Below are 19,516 nucleotides of genomic sequence, written 5' to 3' on the forward strand. Positions count from 1 at the left end.
ACAAACCAGCCCACCCAATTTCTCACCAGGTTTTCCTGCTGCAAAACCACGCAGATGCTGTATGAGGTCTGGGGACTCAGCACTGACCTGCACAGCAGAAGGGACTGACATCTTCTGCAAGTGTGTGCACGCACAGAAGAGCACTGTCAGGTAAACCTGGGGAGAGGCATCCTTCTCTGCTCTTCAGTGATGAATACCTGTGTGCATACAGCTTTGAAGCCTAACCTTATCTGCTTGAGACATTAAAACAGTAAAGAGACATGAAACAGTATTATCTGCCATTTAAATACTGTAAGACTAATGCTGTTAGTTTTATGACTGGTGACAGAAACTGCTTTCCTCATGATAGGTTTCTTATTCAAGCCCACGTAATATTTTACTAATTAAGGAGTTTTGCTTGATAATTTTTTAAAAACAGTTCTCTGATATTTGTGCTTTTTATTTTGTGGCCAGCAGTTCTCATCGCTGAGTTGCCAGTCATACACTATCAGCTTCCTAACACGGCAAGGGAAGAGGAAAGGTCAGGGACTGACCCTAAATTGCCTTCTTTCCTCCAAAAGGTCTGCAAGGCAAATAGGTTAGAAAAGGGATAGCCAGTTCTTCTCTTACTCTTATGAATTAAGAGGTATCAATCACCAAGCCTAACAATCTCCATACATAAGAAAGACAGACTTCTACAGTGTCTTCATACCCAGTGAGCGGACTCCACAGAGTGATATTAGTAACAGCTCTTTTGCTCCTGTACTGAGATAAAGGCATTTAATAATCCCAGGGTTAGTATCCGAGAGCTTTATAGTAACGTGTATAAAATGAAACTTAAAGAAATTTCCCATAATGCTGTAAAGCAGATGTTAATGGAAATCTGACAAAAGATTTTTACATCCCTTTCATGTAAGAGAACAAAAAATGGGTAAACATTGTATGGCAGGTTAAAAATCAAGCTCCTAATAGTGGAGAAAAATACCAGAAATTGAAAAGAAGCCACCTTCCTGATAAAAGCTAACCCAACCTTGATGGTTCTTCCCAGAATAAAAAGTGAATTTATTTTCAAGGGTTGGTGTCTCTTCTGCCTATATTTTCTGATGCAATTTCTCATATCATGAGAACAAGGGTTGGATGGGAGAGAGGACTCATGAAAGTTTAGTTCCTGAGCATTTTCTGTCCTACCCGTAAAAGAGAAGCTGTAGTGCAAGATGGGTTATGCTTAGTCTGCAGCCATCATCAGAAAGCAGCTTTAGTTTCCCTTGCACTGCTCTCCCTACTTCAAAGAGGCAGCAACCCAGTCGTGTGTGGGGAGCTGCCACACTGCACAGGTAAATCCACTGGAAAGACTTCAAACTTCCTACACTTGAAGAGAAAACTTCCATTCTAAGCTAAAAAAGAAATTACTAAAACACTGTGAAATTTGGGAGTGGTTTTGGCTTATTTTGTAAATATTTCTTGATTTTTTGCGTGCACAGCCTTTTGTGGCCAAGTGCAATACTCTGAATGCTTGCTGGGTAACAGCATGCTCCGTGCTTATGTCCTAAGAACAGCATGTATTTGTTTCCTTATTCAAATAACATGAGGGGTGAGGTTGCTCAAAAAACAAAACAATTCTGCTAAAAGGAACTCAAAATTTAAGTACATTCAGCATTTTGTGATTCATTTAGCGAGCCAGCTTTGAACACTAAAAATTCATTTGACCATATAGGTTTTTTGAATATGCATTATTTTGCAGTTCATTTTAAAAAGTTAAAGAGTAAACATTTTCAAATACAAGAGATTGTTCTCACTGTTCAAATAAATTCCAATAATAATTTTTATTTCAATCTCCAGGTGAAGCCTAAGCAACCTTCTCAGGGGAGAAGTTTCTCACAGCTTGAATTAGCTTGCCCACATTATGCCACTGTATTTCACAAAAAATGTGTTCATACACCACATTTACCATGCTGCCTGAGTTGCACGCTTGGCTAATGGTATGCTGACCATCAGGATTTCGATGGGGTAATGCCAGTGGGAGGAGAAAGGGGGCAGATTCAACAGAGCAGGTAAAAATATTACTATCTCGACAGAGTATTACATCTGCCAGTTGGTAATGATTTACTGATTTACACAAGAATACTTTGATTGCAGTCTCCTAACTGATGCAACTGTTAAAGCTGTAGGAAAGAACATTTTGATCAGCACATTTTTCCTATGGGCCCGAGGCAGTGATTTCTTCATCCTTACTGGCACACACATATTCCCACTTCCACCCAACTTAGCATTTGCATTGGGAACTCCTACAAGCTGAGAGCAGCTATTTCATTTTGGTTCAATTGGCTAACACATATGAATACAAAACAAAACCCCAAACAACAACACCCCCCCAAGTCACAACATACCAGTGGCCATACCATCTTGTTGCTTGAAGCACTGGTGTCTCTGTTGCAACAATCTTCTGCATTATCAAACCAGTGACTGTTCTTGATGAGGCTCTATCTTGCTCTAAGCATTGTTGCTCAGTGTTTTCAATACAGCAGACACTATGCATTCCTTTACAGGGCAAAGATCCTCTCACATAAGAATACACATTTTTATGTATGCCACTTGGAAAAAATAATTCTAACATATTACATGAGAAAGTGGTAACATGGTTAGTCGAGGCCATATCCCCACTGATGGGTATGAATGGAGATTTCAGTAACAGGTAAACTCAACCCTGCACAGGCATTGCCCAGGCTGCTTTGGTACATAGAAGCATTTTTTTAAAGCATAACTTCTGCTTTGTACTAGACACAAAGTTCAGATTCACTCAAACCTTGAAGTTTGCAGAGAAATACATGGAGCCATCCATCCAAAAAGCTGGAAAACAGTGTAAGTGGTCAACTTGGAAAGGCACCTGTGAAGCTGCAAGTGCCCTGATCATCACAACAAAATAAAAAACCCCACACTTAAGAACAGGGAGTGACACATGGCTGTTTTCAGTACAACATGATGCCATTTCAGACTGTTTGTCCTCCTTTATTGCCTTAAAGCATACCTTTAACTTGGTGCTTCACAGTTGCAGCTACGGTGTTTAGAAATAAAACACGCAGAACCCAAACACTCTGCTCTGAGGTCTCTCCTGGCTGAACCACCCTGCCCATCCTAAGCAGCGTGGGGTTTACTGGGGGGGCTGGGGGAGGCTGCTGACCCCTCGCTGCAGCCAGCTGCTTCGCACAGCTGCACACAGCAGCAGGCTGCTCAAGGCCAGCAGAGAAGAGCTGTGTTTCTGCCAATAAGATTGAACTAGTTTTAATGTAAAAGAAGTACGTTCCCTACTGTGTGTCTCACATACTGAGACAAGCCATGCTTGAGACCAGGCTACTGCCTGCACTAGAAAGCACACCTGCATCTAGAGACCAAACGCTTCAGCACACATCACTGGGTACTTTATACAGGGATGCTTGACCCAATAACCACAAACTGCTTCAGCTCACAAGCACCTGGCTGCAACCTTCCTTCACACCTCTGAATGAGGACAACATGCTGCCTGCCACTCTGCGGAACAACCTGACCCCCCACCTCTGGCACCCATCTCTGGTTGCATTAACAAAGAGCCAGCTAATTGCTTGCCCTGCAAGCCTCTTCCCACTTTGTCCACGTCACCCCCAGAAGCCCATAAAAATGATGCTGCCCTGTTCCTTTCCCAGATTCAGTAACGTCCCTTCTTGCAAGCCTCAGTGTTTCTTACTCATTTTTCCTCCGTCTCTCCAAGTGCCAGTACCTCCTCTCGCTTGAGATGAATCTCAGTTCCCAAGGCAGTTGACAGGTTCTCGTAACTTTTACAGTTAGAACCACATTTTTTATTCTGCTTCTTTTTGCTGGGATTTTTTTTGGTGGGGGGGGGGGAGGGGGGGCAGAGGGGGGAGGGGATGGACAGTAGTGGGAGGTTTGAACAACACACTGTTATTGCAGTTTCCACATCTCTTAACACACGAATAATCATGCAACTAGTAAGTTCTAATCAGCACCAGTAATGCTTAAAAGAATCAGAAACTGGATTCAGCTTTTAGATTCAAACAAGAATTTACTTTCCAGGACATCCTACAGATTTGGTGTCTTCTACCTCCCAGGTACTGAGGGACAGCAAGACACAAAACAGACTGTGGTCCTTTTCATAGCCTGTATTCCATTTAATCCCAAATTCATAAACACCATGTACTTTAAAACCAGATCCCAGTAGAAGAAATCATCCAACTGGAAACAATCATGCATGTTTATTTTGTCACCAGTTCAACCCCATATAGTTTTCCCTTTTCTAAAATTCTGCCGTGTCCTGCCAAAAATCACTTGCAAGTATCTTGTGACAGTCTAACGGGAACATAAGCGGCGATAACAGTGAGACACCAGGACAGCTTTGAACTGCAAACATCCCACTTGTCCTGGAAGTCAGATTCTTGTACTGCCCTCATGCACCCCATGCTAGTCTTCTCTATCAAATCAGATTGAGTAAATACTGTGTCTTAGCTGTGTCTCACTCTTCAGCCAGCATTAGCAACTTTTCTGCAATAATTTAGTCCATAAACTTTACTTTAAAACATAGACCTGTCTTCCTATGGGATGTGATTAGACTTTTTGAAAAAAAATATTAAAATACATGGCTTCTTGTTGTGGAGAGAGTAGCATGTGTTTCAATGTGAACAAATGTTTGAGTCCAAAAGAAGCAGAACTTGGTACAAGCCATCACAATTGCAAGCAAGGAATCCCACTCATTCTGCTCCAACTTACCTTAATAATTACCTTGACACGTTTCAGAAGGAGAAGGTAGATTAATACAGCCTAGCTTGTTAAGAGATCTCACCAATTTATACCAAAACAAGTACTTTGAATACATATGAAATCTGCAAGCTCACTGATCTTCTTTAGGGAAGTCTCCTCCTTCCCTGTTCTCAAAACAAAAAGATTCAAGGATCTGGCTATTTCTAGGTTCTTAGTACAACTCTTCCATAACAGGGCAACAGAGCTTTGCTTGCTCAAATTTCCAGTTTGTACCAGCTATATACAACAAATGTTCATCTATGTAGTCCAGTAAGACTCTTAAACTGTTTTCAGACTCTTTAGATACCTCTGAAGGAGGAAGTGGGACAAAGAACCCTCCCACCAGATGACTGTAGACATCAACTTTCTTTTAAGCATTACAAAACAACCAGAAAAAAATCCAAGAAAATAGCGATGCTCTTAGAACAGGCCCAGAGTGCTGTCCCCTATAGCAAAAATACTGGAACAGTGCTAGAAAACAATCACACTGTCATTTATCTATTACCTTAATTGTGGAGGTACATGGGAGGAAAATAAAAGTTAAGATTAGCAAAGGCAGGCAAAGCCTAAAGGTAAAGAAGCAAATTGCAGTACTAGCAGATTAATATGATGGTCCTGGTGGGGAAAGAGGGAAAAAGAGTCAACTGTAGATTTCAAGGCAACAAAGACTTTCGCAGCAGGCTTTTGTTCCTCAGTGCAGAATGAATTTAACTTACAATGTCACTTTCCTCTTACACCAGTCTCCTCTAATTTCTCCTGCTTAGTGACTTCTCACAACTCTCCATCCTATTAATTTTAGTTCGCAAATATTTTTCCCAACCAAATGTATTAAGTTGTGTAGTATGTACTTAAAAGTATTTTTTCTAGTCTTAACTATGAAAACTTACCTATGAAGCATTTTAAATTTCAAATCAGCATAAAGTTTTATTTTGTCCTTCTCCTAGAACTGCTGTGATCAACTTCACTGACAGTCCCTGGAATCTTACAGCTCATGTTAGGGCTACCAGAACTGGGCTTTCCTTCTTCAACCACAGACTCCATCTGTGCATCTTGCACGGTCCATATGTATTTTCCTGAATGACTTGCTAGGGTTTCAATTTTGTCTGTTTTTGAGGACTAGAGGATTTTAATCTTAAAGTAAGTGCTATTTCTTATTTGTTTACTTAACATTATATTTTCCCCTCACATAACCATAAATGCTAAGAATGCAAGAACACCTAATTGATATATATTCCCATATAAAATTTCCTTCAAAAATTGACCAGGGAGAAAAAGACAAGAATCTTTCTCTGAAACAAACAAACCAACCCCACAAATTGGCCTGAGCTCCACTGCTTTGGCAAGGCATATTCATATTGTCAATGTTATGCTTCCCTCTATGGTTTATCATAAGAAGTGCAGTCACCTCTTAACATTCTGATGTCTTCTTTAAAATAGAAAAAAAACAACCAAACAGAAACCCCATACAAACTAATCTTTAGCTGCAGGTAAAACTTAGCAGATAATGAAAGTTAATGAAAGTTTCATTTTGCTAATGAAAAGTTAGAGGCATTGAGAAGAACTATCCCCACCTATCTCAAGCTCAATATTACATGAAATATCAACTACAACATGCTAATTGTCTCATGTTGTAGATTACAGTCTATAAAAAAGTCGACTTGTAGTAGGCAAAAGCTTCAAAGACCAAAGCAATGTAACAAAGGGTAAAAACCCATCAAAAACCAAAGAGTTATCATGGAAATAACCAGTCACATGTGCCACAAAACAGTGTTATGTACTTCAAATCACTTATTTCAAGAAATGAATTCCACAGATACATTAAAACCATCAAAACAGTAGTGGTCTTTATTTCCATCAGACAAGTTAACACTTGAGTTAACATTAATTTATTTCAACATTTGGGAGATACAGAAATTATTGGCTGTTAAAAAAGCAAAATCAATACCCTTCCAAAAATATATTGGATAATACATGTGTCTGAATTGGATACTGTCCCTCTGATAAGCCCTTTACATTATGTGACATCACATACAGTTTTGCAAGACAAAATAATTTATGGACTGGTTTTCAGCCTTTGATTTGTGAGCCCTCATGGTGTCTAAAAAAACCAAGTTTATACATGTTATGCAGCAACCTAAGTACATAGATTTCTAAGGAGTCTCAATTCAACTGGAAAAAAAAACAAATCTAGAGAGGCCCACAAATCAAAAAAAAGATAGAAAAAACTGTATTGGAATAAACACTCAAATCTTAGTGTCTTGGAGGTAAAGTTAACATTAGCTTAAAATCAGAAAATACATAAGTCAGTATTTTTCTCATTTTAGAAACTGGGCTTTGAAATAATGCAGTTATCAGTTGTTTTCGATTAAGATCAAGTTAAAAATTGCAGACTGCAGAAAAGTCTTCAAATAAATGAAAACAAACCTCCTCCATTTGTCAACTAACACCAAGTATGTACCCTATAAATAACATCCGTGCTACAGAACTCTTCATATAGATCAGAGAATTTCAACAGAAATTCATTTTAGTGTCAAGCCAATATTTAAAATTCTAGTTCACATCTTGTTTAAAAATTTTAATATAGAGTAGAATTAGTCTTGCAAAACTCATGAGCATTCTGTTCTTGTTGCAAGTCATGACTACCGAAAAATTACAATCTTAAACCCCCTGCCCCTGCCAAGTTTTCTCACAGTGTTGCCAAACAACACATGCAGTCACAGAAAGCTTGTAAATTTCCATTTTGAGGGGGGCAGGGGGATGTTAAATATAAAAAGTGTCTCATCTAATGAAGAAAGGAAAGGCAAAAAAAATTAAAATAAATCGATGACTAGTTTTCACAGTAAAATGCATCAGCTTTGTAGTTTCATTTGAAACCAAGAACAAATCATGAAACGTCATGAAAATACGATAAAAAAATCTCCTAGAGTGATTACTAAATGAAGTTAAAATTACCACACTAATCAGTAAACCCCAGAAGAAAAGCAGATGCCTCATGTCACAGGTCCTACATTAAACAGTATCCACTTTTTAAAATAAATCCATAAAATCTGTATGTTTGGCCACTTTGCACATTTTTCCCCTAAAAAATACAGTGTACAGAAAAAAATCATCTCATTATTCCCAGTATGAATTCTGAAATATAAGCTCAAAAACCCAGAAGTTAAAGATCAGATAAAGGGATTTAAAGTTATTTACAAATCCAGCAGGTAGAACTACCATAATGGCTTCATTTCCATCCTTGTAGTGGCTTTCACTCTCATCCAGCAGCATCTGCAGTAGGAGTCTCTTCAGATAGCTTCATCACTGATCATCTGTTATTTTAAGCAACTCTAGAAGAGCCCCAACAGCTCCAAAATAACCCTTCAAACAAGGCAAAAGCAAAGCAGAAGAAAACCAGTCAAATTCCAAAATAAGACACAAGCACGAGCATCTGTTAGGGCAATTTAAAGGCCTTTCTTATAATATCAGCCCACTGTGCCAATTGTTTGCTGTATTTGAATTATGACTCAATATGATCTTATTTAGGTCCAAGAAAGGGCCTTATACTGGGAGAAATCTTATGCAGTTCTCAAAAATTGTCAAAAACGAAGAAATTACAGAACCTTAATAATGATGCTCTATAGAGGCAGGGCAGTTCCCATTGTGAACACACCCATCTGACAGTTACCTCAAATTACGCTTACAAAAATTAAATCTACTTGAAGGTTATACACCAGATCACACAAATGAACACTGGTGGCATTAGGGTCAGAAAGCAAATATCAGAGATGTGTAACGTTTAGCAATAAATACAAGATTAGTGATCAAACCAGGGAGTTAACAAGGGGTATTTTCAAATGAATTTGTAGTTGAATTATATTTGTGCAGATATTTGTTTCTGCATTCACTTCAAAGCAACGGCATTGAAATTCTCTCTTTTAAATTCACTAAGAATCACAAGGTTTTTTTATTTATTCATAAGGTTCAACATGTATTTCCTTACCTCATGTTCCAAAAACAGAGCTTTCAGTTGTCCCTTGGACCAATAATCCATAGCATATGCTAGCACCTTCATAGAAATCATATTAATTCTGAGAAAGTTGCCAACAAATACCACTTTGTCAATGTTCTGTAAAATTGAAAAGCAGACCAGCAAAAATTACATTCAGCTATATTATTTGCCTCATTCAACATGTATTTCTGCCTCCACTATAAAATTAAATGGGAGTTTTGGGTTACATTTAAATTATCCAGACAGAAATTAAAAAGAAAAATTGCAGTTACTGACTGCTAAGAAGAGATGTTCTAAGGAAAAACAAGTTTTATTCCAAAGAAGGTGAGAAGCTGATATCACAGATGGTGAATATTTGCTTAAAAGCCCAGGACCTTCCCAACATGGATTATGAGTAGTTTTTTGTTTTGTGCCTTTTCTTTTTTCTCTTCCAATCGTATATTACATGGCTACACCGAAGACATCTTTTCCCCCTGTTCGTTAAATGAAGCAACTTCCCAGAGATCACTATGATTATTAAATCCAGATGGAGAACCTCTGAAGGGTATCTGAGAAGGATTACATTAAAGATGGGAAGAAGCACCTTTCCTTATCTATTATACAGACTGTGGTTCCATTTTCAAAAAGCGAGCAAAACGTGGCCTCCAAGATACACAACGTTTATTGCATTCCTTTGTTACAAAGCTCACTTGAATTCAGTTTTCCTAGAGAAACTTAAGATCTTTGAACAATAAGCACTACACCGTCAGTGAGGCAGTCACACACTACCCTAACTTGTAAGCACATCAGAACATGTAAGCAACAGTTCTGGTGCTTAAACAATACCCATAACTACCTGACCAAGCTCAGTTTTGTCTGTTATGCACAAAAATGCATTCATAGTTTTAATCGGTGTACCTCATGACATTCACCATACACTAGAATTGGTGTAGAAGATTCAGTAGGAGACCAAATCCTGGAGACGTAAGCTTTTACAGAAGTCTTGAAGGAGCCCTGGAAATGTATTGTCAAGAGTCCTCTGCTGAAAATCACCACCAAAATCCACACAGAGGCTAGAATTACCAACTGTTACCTCTCTACATTCACACAGCTCTATAAAGCCGAACACCTGGTTCTGCAGCAATTACTCTGTTCCAGGCTGCAGTTTTGTTGTGTCCAGTCCTGTGCATGTGACAGACCCCAGAGAACATCCTCACTTGGATGCTCCATGTTGGAGAGTGCTGATACCCAGATGAAGTAACTCATTTGTCCAGCCTCCAATGACTAACATGTCTGACTATCCTCAAACCAAACAGATCAACAGAGAAGGCTGTGCTGCCATCCAGTGAGACCTGGACAGGCTGGAGAGTTGTGCAGGAAAAAATTTAATGAAATATAACAAGGGAAAGTGTAGAGTCCTGCATCTGGGCAGGAACAATCCCAGGTTCCAGTATAAGTTGGGGAATGACCTATTAGAGAGCAGTGTAGGGGAAAGGGACCTGGGGGTCCTGGTGGACAGCAGGATGACCATGAGCCAGCACTGTGTCCTTGTGGCCAGGAAGGCCAATGGCATCCTGGGGTGTATTAGAAGGGAGGTGGTTAGTAGGTTGAGAGACGTTCTCCTTCCCCTCTACTCTGCCCTGGTGAGACCCCATCTGGAATATTGTGTCCAGTTCTGGGTCCCTCAGTTCCAGAAGGACAGGGAACTGCTGGAGAGGGTCCAGCACAGGGCAACAAAGATGATTGAGGGAGTGGAGCACCTCCCTTATGAAGAACGGCTGAGGGAGCGGGGTCTCTTTAGCTTGGTGAAGAGCAGACTGAGGGGTGACCTCATTAATGTTTACAGATATATACAGATATATAAAGGGTGAGTGTCACGAGGATGGAGCCAGGCTCTTCTCTGTGACAACCAATGATAGGACAAGGGGTAATGGGTACATAGTGGAACACAAGAGGTTCCACTTAAATTTGAGAAGGAACTTCTTTGCAGTGAGGGTGACAGACAGTGGAACAGGCTGCCCAGGGAGGCTGTGGAGTCTCCTTCTCTGGAGGCATTCAAGACCTGCCTGGACGCCTTCCTGTGTAACCTCATCTAGGTGTTCATGCTCTGGCAGGGGGATTGGACTGGATGATCTTTTGAGGTCCCTTCCAATCCCTAACATTCTGTGATTCTGTGTGAAATATTTCAGGTTCATAGTTATTTATACCCTTAGAATCTGCAGTCACATCAGCATGCATTCATACTCATTCCCAGGAACTTATACGGGTGAAAATAAGAACTTCTCAGATTTCAAAAGGCTGCTATTAAACATGGCCAAGAGCACTCTGCATCCTCTGACAAGGCAGTTTTGTCTCTGAAGTAGTTTCTGACAGAGGAGCGACAAACATGTAACTAATGTCAGTGTAATGCAATACCCTCGAATTGATTAGAATCTACATTTGATTTTCATTTTCATGATTTTTTTTTTCCTGAATATACACACAAAGCTACTGTTCCCATAAATACAAGCAAGCAGAGTATAAAAATAAAGTAACACAGAGTATAAAAATAAACTTTAAATCTAAAAATACTAGTCATATATACTAGAATAGCAGACTGTATATCAACATACAAAATTAATATAATTTTTTGTTTTCCAACATTCCTTGACTTGACAAGGGTAAAAGTTATGTTAAAGATGTAAAGTTTCCTAGACTCTGGAACTAAAAACAGCTTTAGCATTTTTTCAGGAGTCAAAAATGAAGAAATGCTAGTTTTATTTCTTAAGGGAGTCTTGCCAATTTACTTTTAAATTGTTCGCTGCTGAAGACAGAAGTCTTAAACTGATGCAGGGATGGTGATGAAATGCTTACTTAAACTAACCAAATTACGACATTCTACAAAAGACACGCACTCTCTTTCACTCTGTGGGGCCTTCCTAAATTGTTCATCTACCCTGTAGTAGAAAGCTATAGCAGAGCTTCATTACAGTATATACAAGTATTTGCCAATATAATTGATTAGGGGAATCTATATCAAAGATGCAATAAAAACCCTACACATATTTTTCTAAGAAGCCCCGTTAAGATGCAGCTTACATGTTCTGCTAGCAAGAAAAATATAAACCAGGGAGATTGGTTTCCTTTATGTAGTTCTGCTATGCCTAGGACAGGCTGTTTCAAATGATGTGTAGTCAAATGGTTCCAGACTACGGAATTTTTCTACCCCACTGCCAACTTTGTACAAGCAAACTTTGCTTTGAAGTTCTGCAGACAGAATATTTCATTTATTCCCCAGCCTCATTTTTTTCCTGCACATATGCAAGTCATTTTCAACACAATATTAAAGCTGCAATCATTGAAAAAAAACAAACCAAAACACCACATTACTTATCAAAACTCATGCTTCAGGGCATAAATAGATTTTGTCAAAAAAACTAAAAGTGAGCTTCACCATAACACTAATCTAATACACACAAACTCCACAGAAGAATACACCCTATTCAACTGATTTTAAGCTCTTATTTAGGCATTTCATTCATCAAGCTTGGCAAGAGTCAGAGCCATATCTCCCAAAGGCAATTTAGGCATCTAGATTATTTAGCAGAACAATAGCATTACTCCCCCCCTCCCCTTCCCCCCCCACCCTCCAAGAGAAAGCTATCTGGAGATTAGCTTACTTGCAATGATAAAGTCTGATATTTTTAATAGTATATAACGTTACTGAATGAAGTTGTCATTCTCTAAAGCTACAAAATTGTTTAGTTCAAGTGTTGGAGAAAGTCTGCTTTGACATCGTCTGTGAAATTATGAATACCTTATACATCAAACCACATTCCTCCAAAAAATTATATGGATCACGCCCAATTTTTAAGTAAGCCTGCCCACAAAACAAAGATGTTTGGAACTCTTTCACAATGCCTCAGAAGTGTTAGTTTCATTAGTAGCCCAATTTCCTCCCCTGATTGCGTGACCTGCGGTTCCCTGCTGCCACTCTCCATGCTTTGATAGCCCTGTACAATGCTGCTTGAACTCCATGCCACAAGGCAACACTGTAAAGAAGCTGAAAGCAAAGAGAACACTGAAAGAGAATTGTCCTGACTGGAAGAGTCAAATTGCCTAAACAAATAATGTCTGTAGCCACTTCTCATGGTGAAGGGAGGTTATTGGTGGCATTTGATAGGTGCACACGAAAAGACTTGTACTGTTCAACATATCTTAAAAGTGTTCTGGAGAGGGATATTATAGCAACAAACAGCATTTATAGGTATACGAAGTTATCCAGGAGAATCAGAACAAAAAAATGAAGAGCATAGCAATGCTGAAGAGACTTACACCCAGTGGCTGAGGAATAAAATGGCAGATGAAGTTAAATGAGTGAAATGACACAAATGGAAAGGGGACAAGACATGGAGACTTCAGCATTCAGACACAATGATAGGCTCCAAATTAGCCACCACCACTCAAGAAAGACTGTGGACAATTTCTTAAAAATATGAGCTCCATGCTCACAAAAATAAAATAGTAAGAGCTGTTAGTAAAGGAACTCAATGTGAAATTTATCAATATGGCATCACATAAATGAATTGTGCAAGCACACTCTGAATACCTCATGAAGATCTGATAATTCAATCTCAAAATTAGAACCATAAAAAGATTTTAAAAATTAAACAGTGGGAAAGAAACAGAGTGTCTTCCATAGCAAAAGGGATTAAGTACTAGGAATTTCTGTCTTGGAAAGGCCAAGAGGAATGCGTGGCAAAAGCTTATTAAAAACAAACAAACAACAACAACAAACCACAAAGCCCACCAAAAGCACTAGTGATGAATTATTTGCTATTTTTCATAAAGCAAAAAGCTAGACAGGACCAAATAAAGTAATCTGATGGCAGTTTGCTGAGTTTCTTGGGTTTGTTGGAGTTTTTTTCTGGGCTGTGTGGGTGTGTTCTTGATAAAAATAAAAAACCAGCACTTTCTTCTAGCCACTGAATACTGCAGAGCTAAAATCATCTATATATTAAAAGATTAGATACATTAATTGAGAGCAGATAAAAGAGATTAGTTATCACCTAAAAGTAAAGGATGCTGCTTGCAGCTCAGAACAATCCATTCAGAGTTATCGTGCCTAAAGAAAAGAATGTGACAAGCATGTGGCAGGAGCTTCAGGCAAGATAATGAACTATGTTTTTATTATGTGACCCAATAAAATGGATCTTATATCCATCAAAACGTTTAACACCATACACAATTCAAATCCATCATGCTATGGGAACAAGCCTAGTAAAGTACTATTTAAAAAAAAAAATCTGTCATGGTATAGTAAGATCTGCTAATAACTACAAGGCAATTGAGAGTATTAATTTGGATTACAAAGGTGCTAAAATCTATGCATTATAGCTTGAGAGCAAATTAACAGCTTCAGGCATCAGTGGTTCAAAATGTTTACAGTTAACTTTTTCCTCTCTTCCCTACCTTTGAAGCTCAAGGCACCTTACACTTTGCATCGAAGCATACATATAACACAAATCACAAGAGTCAGGACACCATATTAAATGAGCATATTGACCAAGGCCAGTTCACGTTTTTGTATTCTGATAATCTTACTATGTCGTTTCTAAAGGTCACAGTAAATATGCTATCTTACCTCATTCAATGCACACATGCGAGCAATAGAACCTATGTTGTTGGTGATGGTGACCAAAGTAGCTCTGGCCAAGTCCTCTTTACTGATGGAATCTCTCTTTTCTTTACTCATCATATGACCAAAGCTGTGTGAGGAAGATTATTCCTTTTAATATGAGTTATTCAGGAGTGCTAAATGCCCTTAGAAATTTTATCATTTATTAAACTTTGCTCAGATTTGACATCCATTAATTTGAGACAGATTTGTAATGTGAAAAGTGATGTCATTGGAAAGGCAGAACAATGACCAAAGACACTTCAAGACACTTCTAAAATAACTGTAATATAAATGGAAGCAAACTACATCAAGCATTGCTTGTATCGGTTTATAAAACAAAGGGCAAGAAGTAGGTGACAGATCTAAGGTGACCATGTGATACATTCAGAGTGACATTTCCACATGGACAGAGTGCATAGTCTAGGGATTATGCACTCAGTTCAGCATGCACAGTAAATTTCCCAAGGAACTCCTTGAAAACAGCTCAGTTAACACGTACCTTGAGGCTACAGCAGACCCTTGAAGGCCAAACCGCTCATAGTCTCCTCCATAAATATCTTTCACCAGCTTATCCACGTTGGTGCTGTCTCCCTTGGCAGCCATTTCTAGTGCTTCTTCAAACGTCTCGCAGCCAGTCAGTAGACAGCACAGGCCCAGGAATGTTCCTCCTCCAAGACTAGAAAAGCACAGTTCCTTCAGACCAGCAGCTTGAACCAGCTTTTACCACAGCTCTTCACACTCCCATTTGCTACATGGTCTGCATAGCTACCAACTGTATCTTGCAACTCAGAGAAATGAAGACACACACTCTAAATACAGTTTCTGTTTAACACAAATGTCATCCAGTGTGGTTTTAGCTGAACTGGTCTTAAGTCCTTAATATTTAAAAAGGAGAAACGATGCTAAAGAAAGGGTTAGCTGAGAATAAAGTCCAATCCAATACCACAGACGTCAGTTTGCTATTTGTAGCACTCTAGAGTAAAGTTTTCCTTGTGCAAGAATAATTAGCCAGCAGATCACTTAAGTCAGTGATGAAAGAATAAACAGTGATCAAAGCTAAACATCTATGCAGGGGCAGGCAGCCAAGACAGATCTTGTCCCCCTAGCCAGTGGCAGAAGGCAGACCAGTTGGTTTCTGTTCAAGGCAAGGCTAGCATGAGCTAGCCAAAGAACTCTGAGCAAGGAGCAGTCATTTTAATATCCTGCACAGGATCAAGTACAATATTCACTGACTATATAAATTTAGCAGGGAGTATTTAACTGTGCATAACAAGGGCTAACTCATTTCATTAAAATTCTACTTTGGACTCTTCAGTCTTAACAGACATGAATTTCAGCTTACTAACCTCTACATCCTTCCTCATTCTTTCTTAACCCTTGAGAAAGTTAGCTTATTTGCACTGATTGCAGTCACACCAACTGGAGCCACTGTAAACAAGAGGATCAGTGAGACACCACACTTGCACTTCACAAAAAAGCACAGGAAGTCAGATAGGAACACCGTTCAGTCAGCGCTCTTGGATTACTAGGCAAGTTTTTCAGAACGCATCTAGTAGCACTGTAATATATTCAGCATCTGAAGAGCAGGAAGCTCTGCACACCAGTCACAAGACAGCATTGGTTTCATCATCTCAAATGAGTCAACAACTCACTGCAGTCATGTTCTTCCTTTCGTAGTAGAAAGGTTCAGAAGCACATCTAAAATATCGAAAGGGCTACTCTTGAAAAACAACCAGAATTGCAAGAAAACCAATACCACTTCCATTCAACTTGCATTCATGCGTATTGCATACAGAAAAATGGCTCACGGCTACCATTGTGACAAAGATATGCCCTAGATAAGGCAACAGAAGACACATATGCAGTCATGTGCAGTATGCAGGAGAAACTTTATTAACATGTACCATGCAGTGAAGGACAGAATGCAGTTTTTAAAGGAACTATAGAAAATCCAAAAAGCTTCTTCAGTTGGTATATTGGAAGGGTTTTGTTTGGGGGGGTTTCTGTTTCGGTAGTTTTTTATTGCTATTTTAAGATTAAGAGATTACTAAAAAGGAAATCTATCAATTTAGTTTGCACATTTGAGGAAAAAGTGGGATAAATGTATTGGTGTTTGTACTAGTCTGAATGGACACATTTGTAAATAAAGTGGTTTCCTATAAGTAAGCACTGTTGGCACATCTCTATGTAAAACTTAAACATGCCTCAGGCAGGTTTTTGGCCTTGGGAACAAAATTCTGCATCTATACTACTGAATTCCTGAACAGTCACAACTAAATTTCTTACTGAACACAGGACAGAGACCATTTCAACTCTGCTATACCCTACAAACCATTTCAGAGATCAGTAGATGACCCGGGCTGAAATCATGCTGAGGACAAAGTAAGAATACAGACAATGAGATTCTAGTCTTTACACGCCGGCATTCCTTAATCTACCAGCATCATCTGAAGACTAGTGCAACCAGTAAGGAAACGGGATCCAGTGAGATTCCTCTGCCGAAATCCAGTAGCAGCAGGTAATTCTACAGAGTTTTCCTATATTCTGGATACATTTTAAGTACTAACCAAAGGTTTCTGACTGATTTACTGGGACAGCTTTATTTTGCTATTTCACAGCAAGAAATACGAAGTAGGTAAGAATGCCAAAAAGAAACTAGGCAGCTCTAAAGCTAAATGGATCAATTATTTCCCTGATGTAGACTCCCCCTCCGAAGAAATCCTTGTATATTTCCAGCCTTGCTACTGATGGGTTTTTAAAAGAAATGGGAAGACAAGCACAATTTGGGGCTGCACCTACAAGTCACACTGTCTGGTTGTATCTGTTCAATTATTAAGGAGAAAATAAAATAGAATTAAAAGAACATATAATTAAATTTACCTGGATCCTGTGACTCTCTTATAGTTGTCCTTGGAATACACAGCTAGGATGCTGACCCCTGAGCCTATGTTAACTAGCAGCATAGGATACGGATTATCAAGGCAGTAAGGTTTTTTCTGGCACTGTTCAGGATCTGTAGGATTTTCAAAATAATAGCACTCTGGTTGGCCATTGAAACCAATCGAATCAACATAAAGAAGGCCCTGGATCAAACAGTCCAATTCATCCAGTTTATGGAGCTGTAGATCAGCAATCTGGAAGAGAACAACAAGAAATTAATAAACAAACATTTCCTAGTATAATACAACACTAAGAAGCATAAAAGGCTCAGCTGAAGCACTTTGATCACTTTAATAGTAACACATTACGCTACTTAAACAGTACAAAGATCTGTTGAAGAAGGAAGTCCAAAGTAAAAAGTTTGCTACCTGCCTGACAGCAGGTACCTCTGAAAACAACAATGTGCTGTGCAGTAATGTTGTTCAATTCCTTCACTTTCGAAATCATGCCTGCTCTGCAAGCAGGAAACATTTCCCCCTGCTCAGGATTCTGAAGCAATAGATTTATTTCCCCTCATCCCCAGCCCAAGAGGAGCTGCGTTCTACAGATTTCGGACGGTATCTGACACGTGCCCGCGCAGCAGCACTCCTCAGGATGCACCGTGCTTTAACTCATCATCCAACTACGTTTCCCAGCAATTTAATGAAATATTAAGTAGCAGCATTAAGATCAAGGAACTTAAATAACAAGATAGTTAAAGCCTTAAAAAAGACACATGCTTATGTTAACACGCATTAAATATGCGGTGGATTATGCTTAAAAGATTTGCGCTTTTTTAGTATATGTCACCAGTTATCTGAGAGAGTTATTTCTCTAAATTACAATGAACACTTCAAAATGCCCCATGAAAAATAGCATATTCTCAATGTTTGGTGAAAAATAATATAAAAAACCCAAACAAAAATATTGTCAGGTCCATACCCCCAGCAAAACGTTCATAAAAATTTAGCTGTAACAGAAGGCAGAAGAACAATTATAGGAGCTTAAAGAGGACATTCACCCTGAGATCTCACAGGTTAAACTGAATGCTATTGCAAGTAGACATGTCTGTTTACTAGAATCAGAAATTGCATCCCTTTCTTGAAATACGACACGGTGACAATCTGTAGAAAGTCTCCTTTCCAGGTGACATTGAGCTTAGACTTGTGATAAGGAGAGAGAGAAAACATAGTAAAGTTGCCTGTCCAAACCCTGAGGTCATTTGCATCCTCACATCTGTAAACAGGTTTTATCTAACTCCACTTTCTAGCAGAAAAAGCAACAAAGTATTAGGAATAAAAGGGAGTTACACAGCACAGAGCTGATTCTCAAACATTTGCATACTGCAGGATGTTTTTATAACACCTAATGGAGAAGATTTACGACGCTAACTACCTCCTATTTTTAATTCTGGAAGCTATATTAAGTCACTATAAAGAGGAAAGATATTTCTGCGGAATGGGCATGGCCAAGAGGTTACATTCTTTTGAGCTATTTAAATCTCCCCCCCTTAACTTTTTTCTCTACTTGTGCATAGCTCTAATGTGCCTTAACTGAAATCCATTCTACTCTTTAGGTCTGCCCTTTTGTTATACTTGCTAGTCCTCAAATCCTGGAACCAAATAAAATAAGTAAGACAAAAAACCCACAAGCCAGCAGTCTCCAAGACCTCAATATAGAACCAGTTATTCATAGGACAAGAGAGACAGGTGGAGATAATTTCCTCTTGTTTCAGTATTTCCTCCTGTAACTTTTGCAATCCCTTCATTTTTTTTCCTTGGTTACCACATGGCTACACAAATTCCAGTTACAGAAATGCTGCATTAAAGACTTGAACCATCTAGCCAGCAAACAAAAAAATAAACACAAATTCAGAAAAAAGGATTTTAAAGAAACTTTACAAAAATCGTAATGCTACTTTACAAGTATCTTGGATTTCTGCAATTACTTGCTATTTCTTGCTATTACAGAGGAAAAGCTCCAATCAAGAGATATATAAGACGTTAACATAATAAAAACTTCATGCACTTTTCCTCACAATGGACATTATATGGAGCCCACTAAGTCATAACTCCTTAGAGAATTTCTTTTGTTAAAACCCAACTAACGTTGCACATAGCTAGTCAAAATAAGATTCTACACTAACCATGATCTTTCTCCAGGTTATGTGCTGTACAGCCTCAGTTTCCTCGTTTTACTGTATG

General features: G+C 38.8%; 1 protein-coding gene across 6 annotated transcripts in view; it reads right to left on the bottom strand.

Annotated features, from left to right (window-relative positions):
* Positions 1 to 6,578: 6,578 nt before the first annotated feature.
* PANK1 (pantothenate kinase 1) overlaps positions 6,579 to 19,516 on the bottom strand; it is a 48,668-nt gene continuing 35,730 nt past the window's right edge. For 5 of the 6 annotated variants that reach the window (XM_065067432.1, XM_065067433.1, XM_021288354.2 and 2 more), the window contains 5 exons: positions 17,274 to 17,527; positions 14,893 to 15,069; positions 14,358 to 14,481; positions 8,747 to 8,872; positions 6,579 to 8,124 (listed from right to left, as the gene is read on the bottom strand). In XM_065067432.1, coding sequence (XP_064923504.1) covers positions 8,065 to 8,124; positions 8,747 to 8,872; positions 14,358 to 14,481; positions 14,893 to 15,069; positions 17,274 to 17,527 — 741 coding nt within the window. In that variant the 3' untranslated portion in view covers positions 6,579 to 8,064. Of the gene's footprint in view, positions 8,125 to 8,746; positions 8,873 to 14,357; positions 14,482 to 14,892; positions 15,070 to 15,739; positions 15,814 to 17,273; positions 17,528 to 19,516 lie in introns of those variants that run through there. The other variant, XM_021288356.2, reaches the window with a different exon arrangement.

This window comes from Columba livia, chromosome 6 (genome assembly GCF_036013475.1).
Source record: "Columba livia isolate bColLiv1 breed racing homer chromosome 6, bColLiv1.pat.W.v2, whole genome shotgun sequence".
Classification (NCBI taxonomy): Eukaryota; Metazoa; Chordata; class Aves; order Columbiformes; family Columbidae; genus Columba; species Columba livia.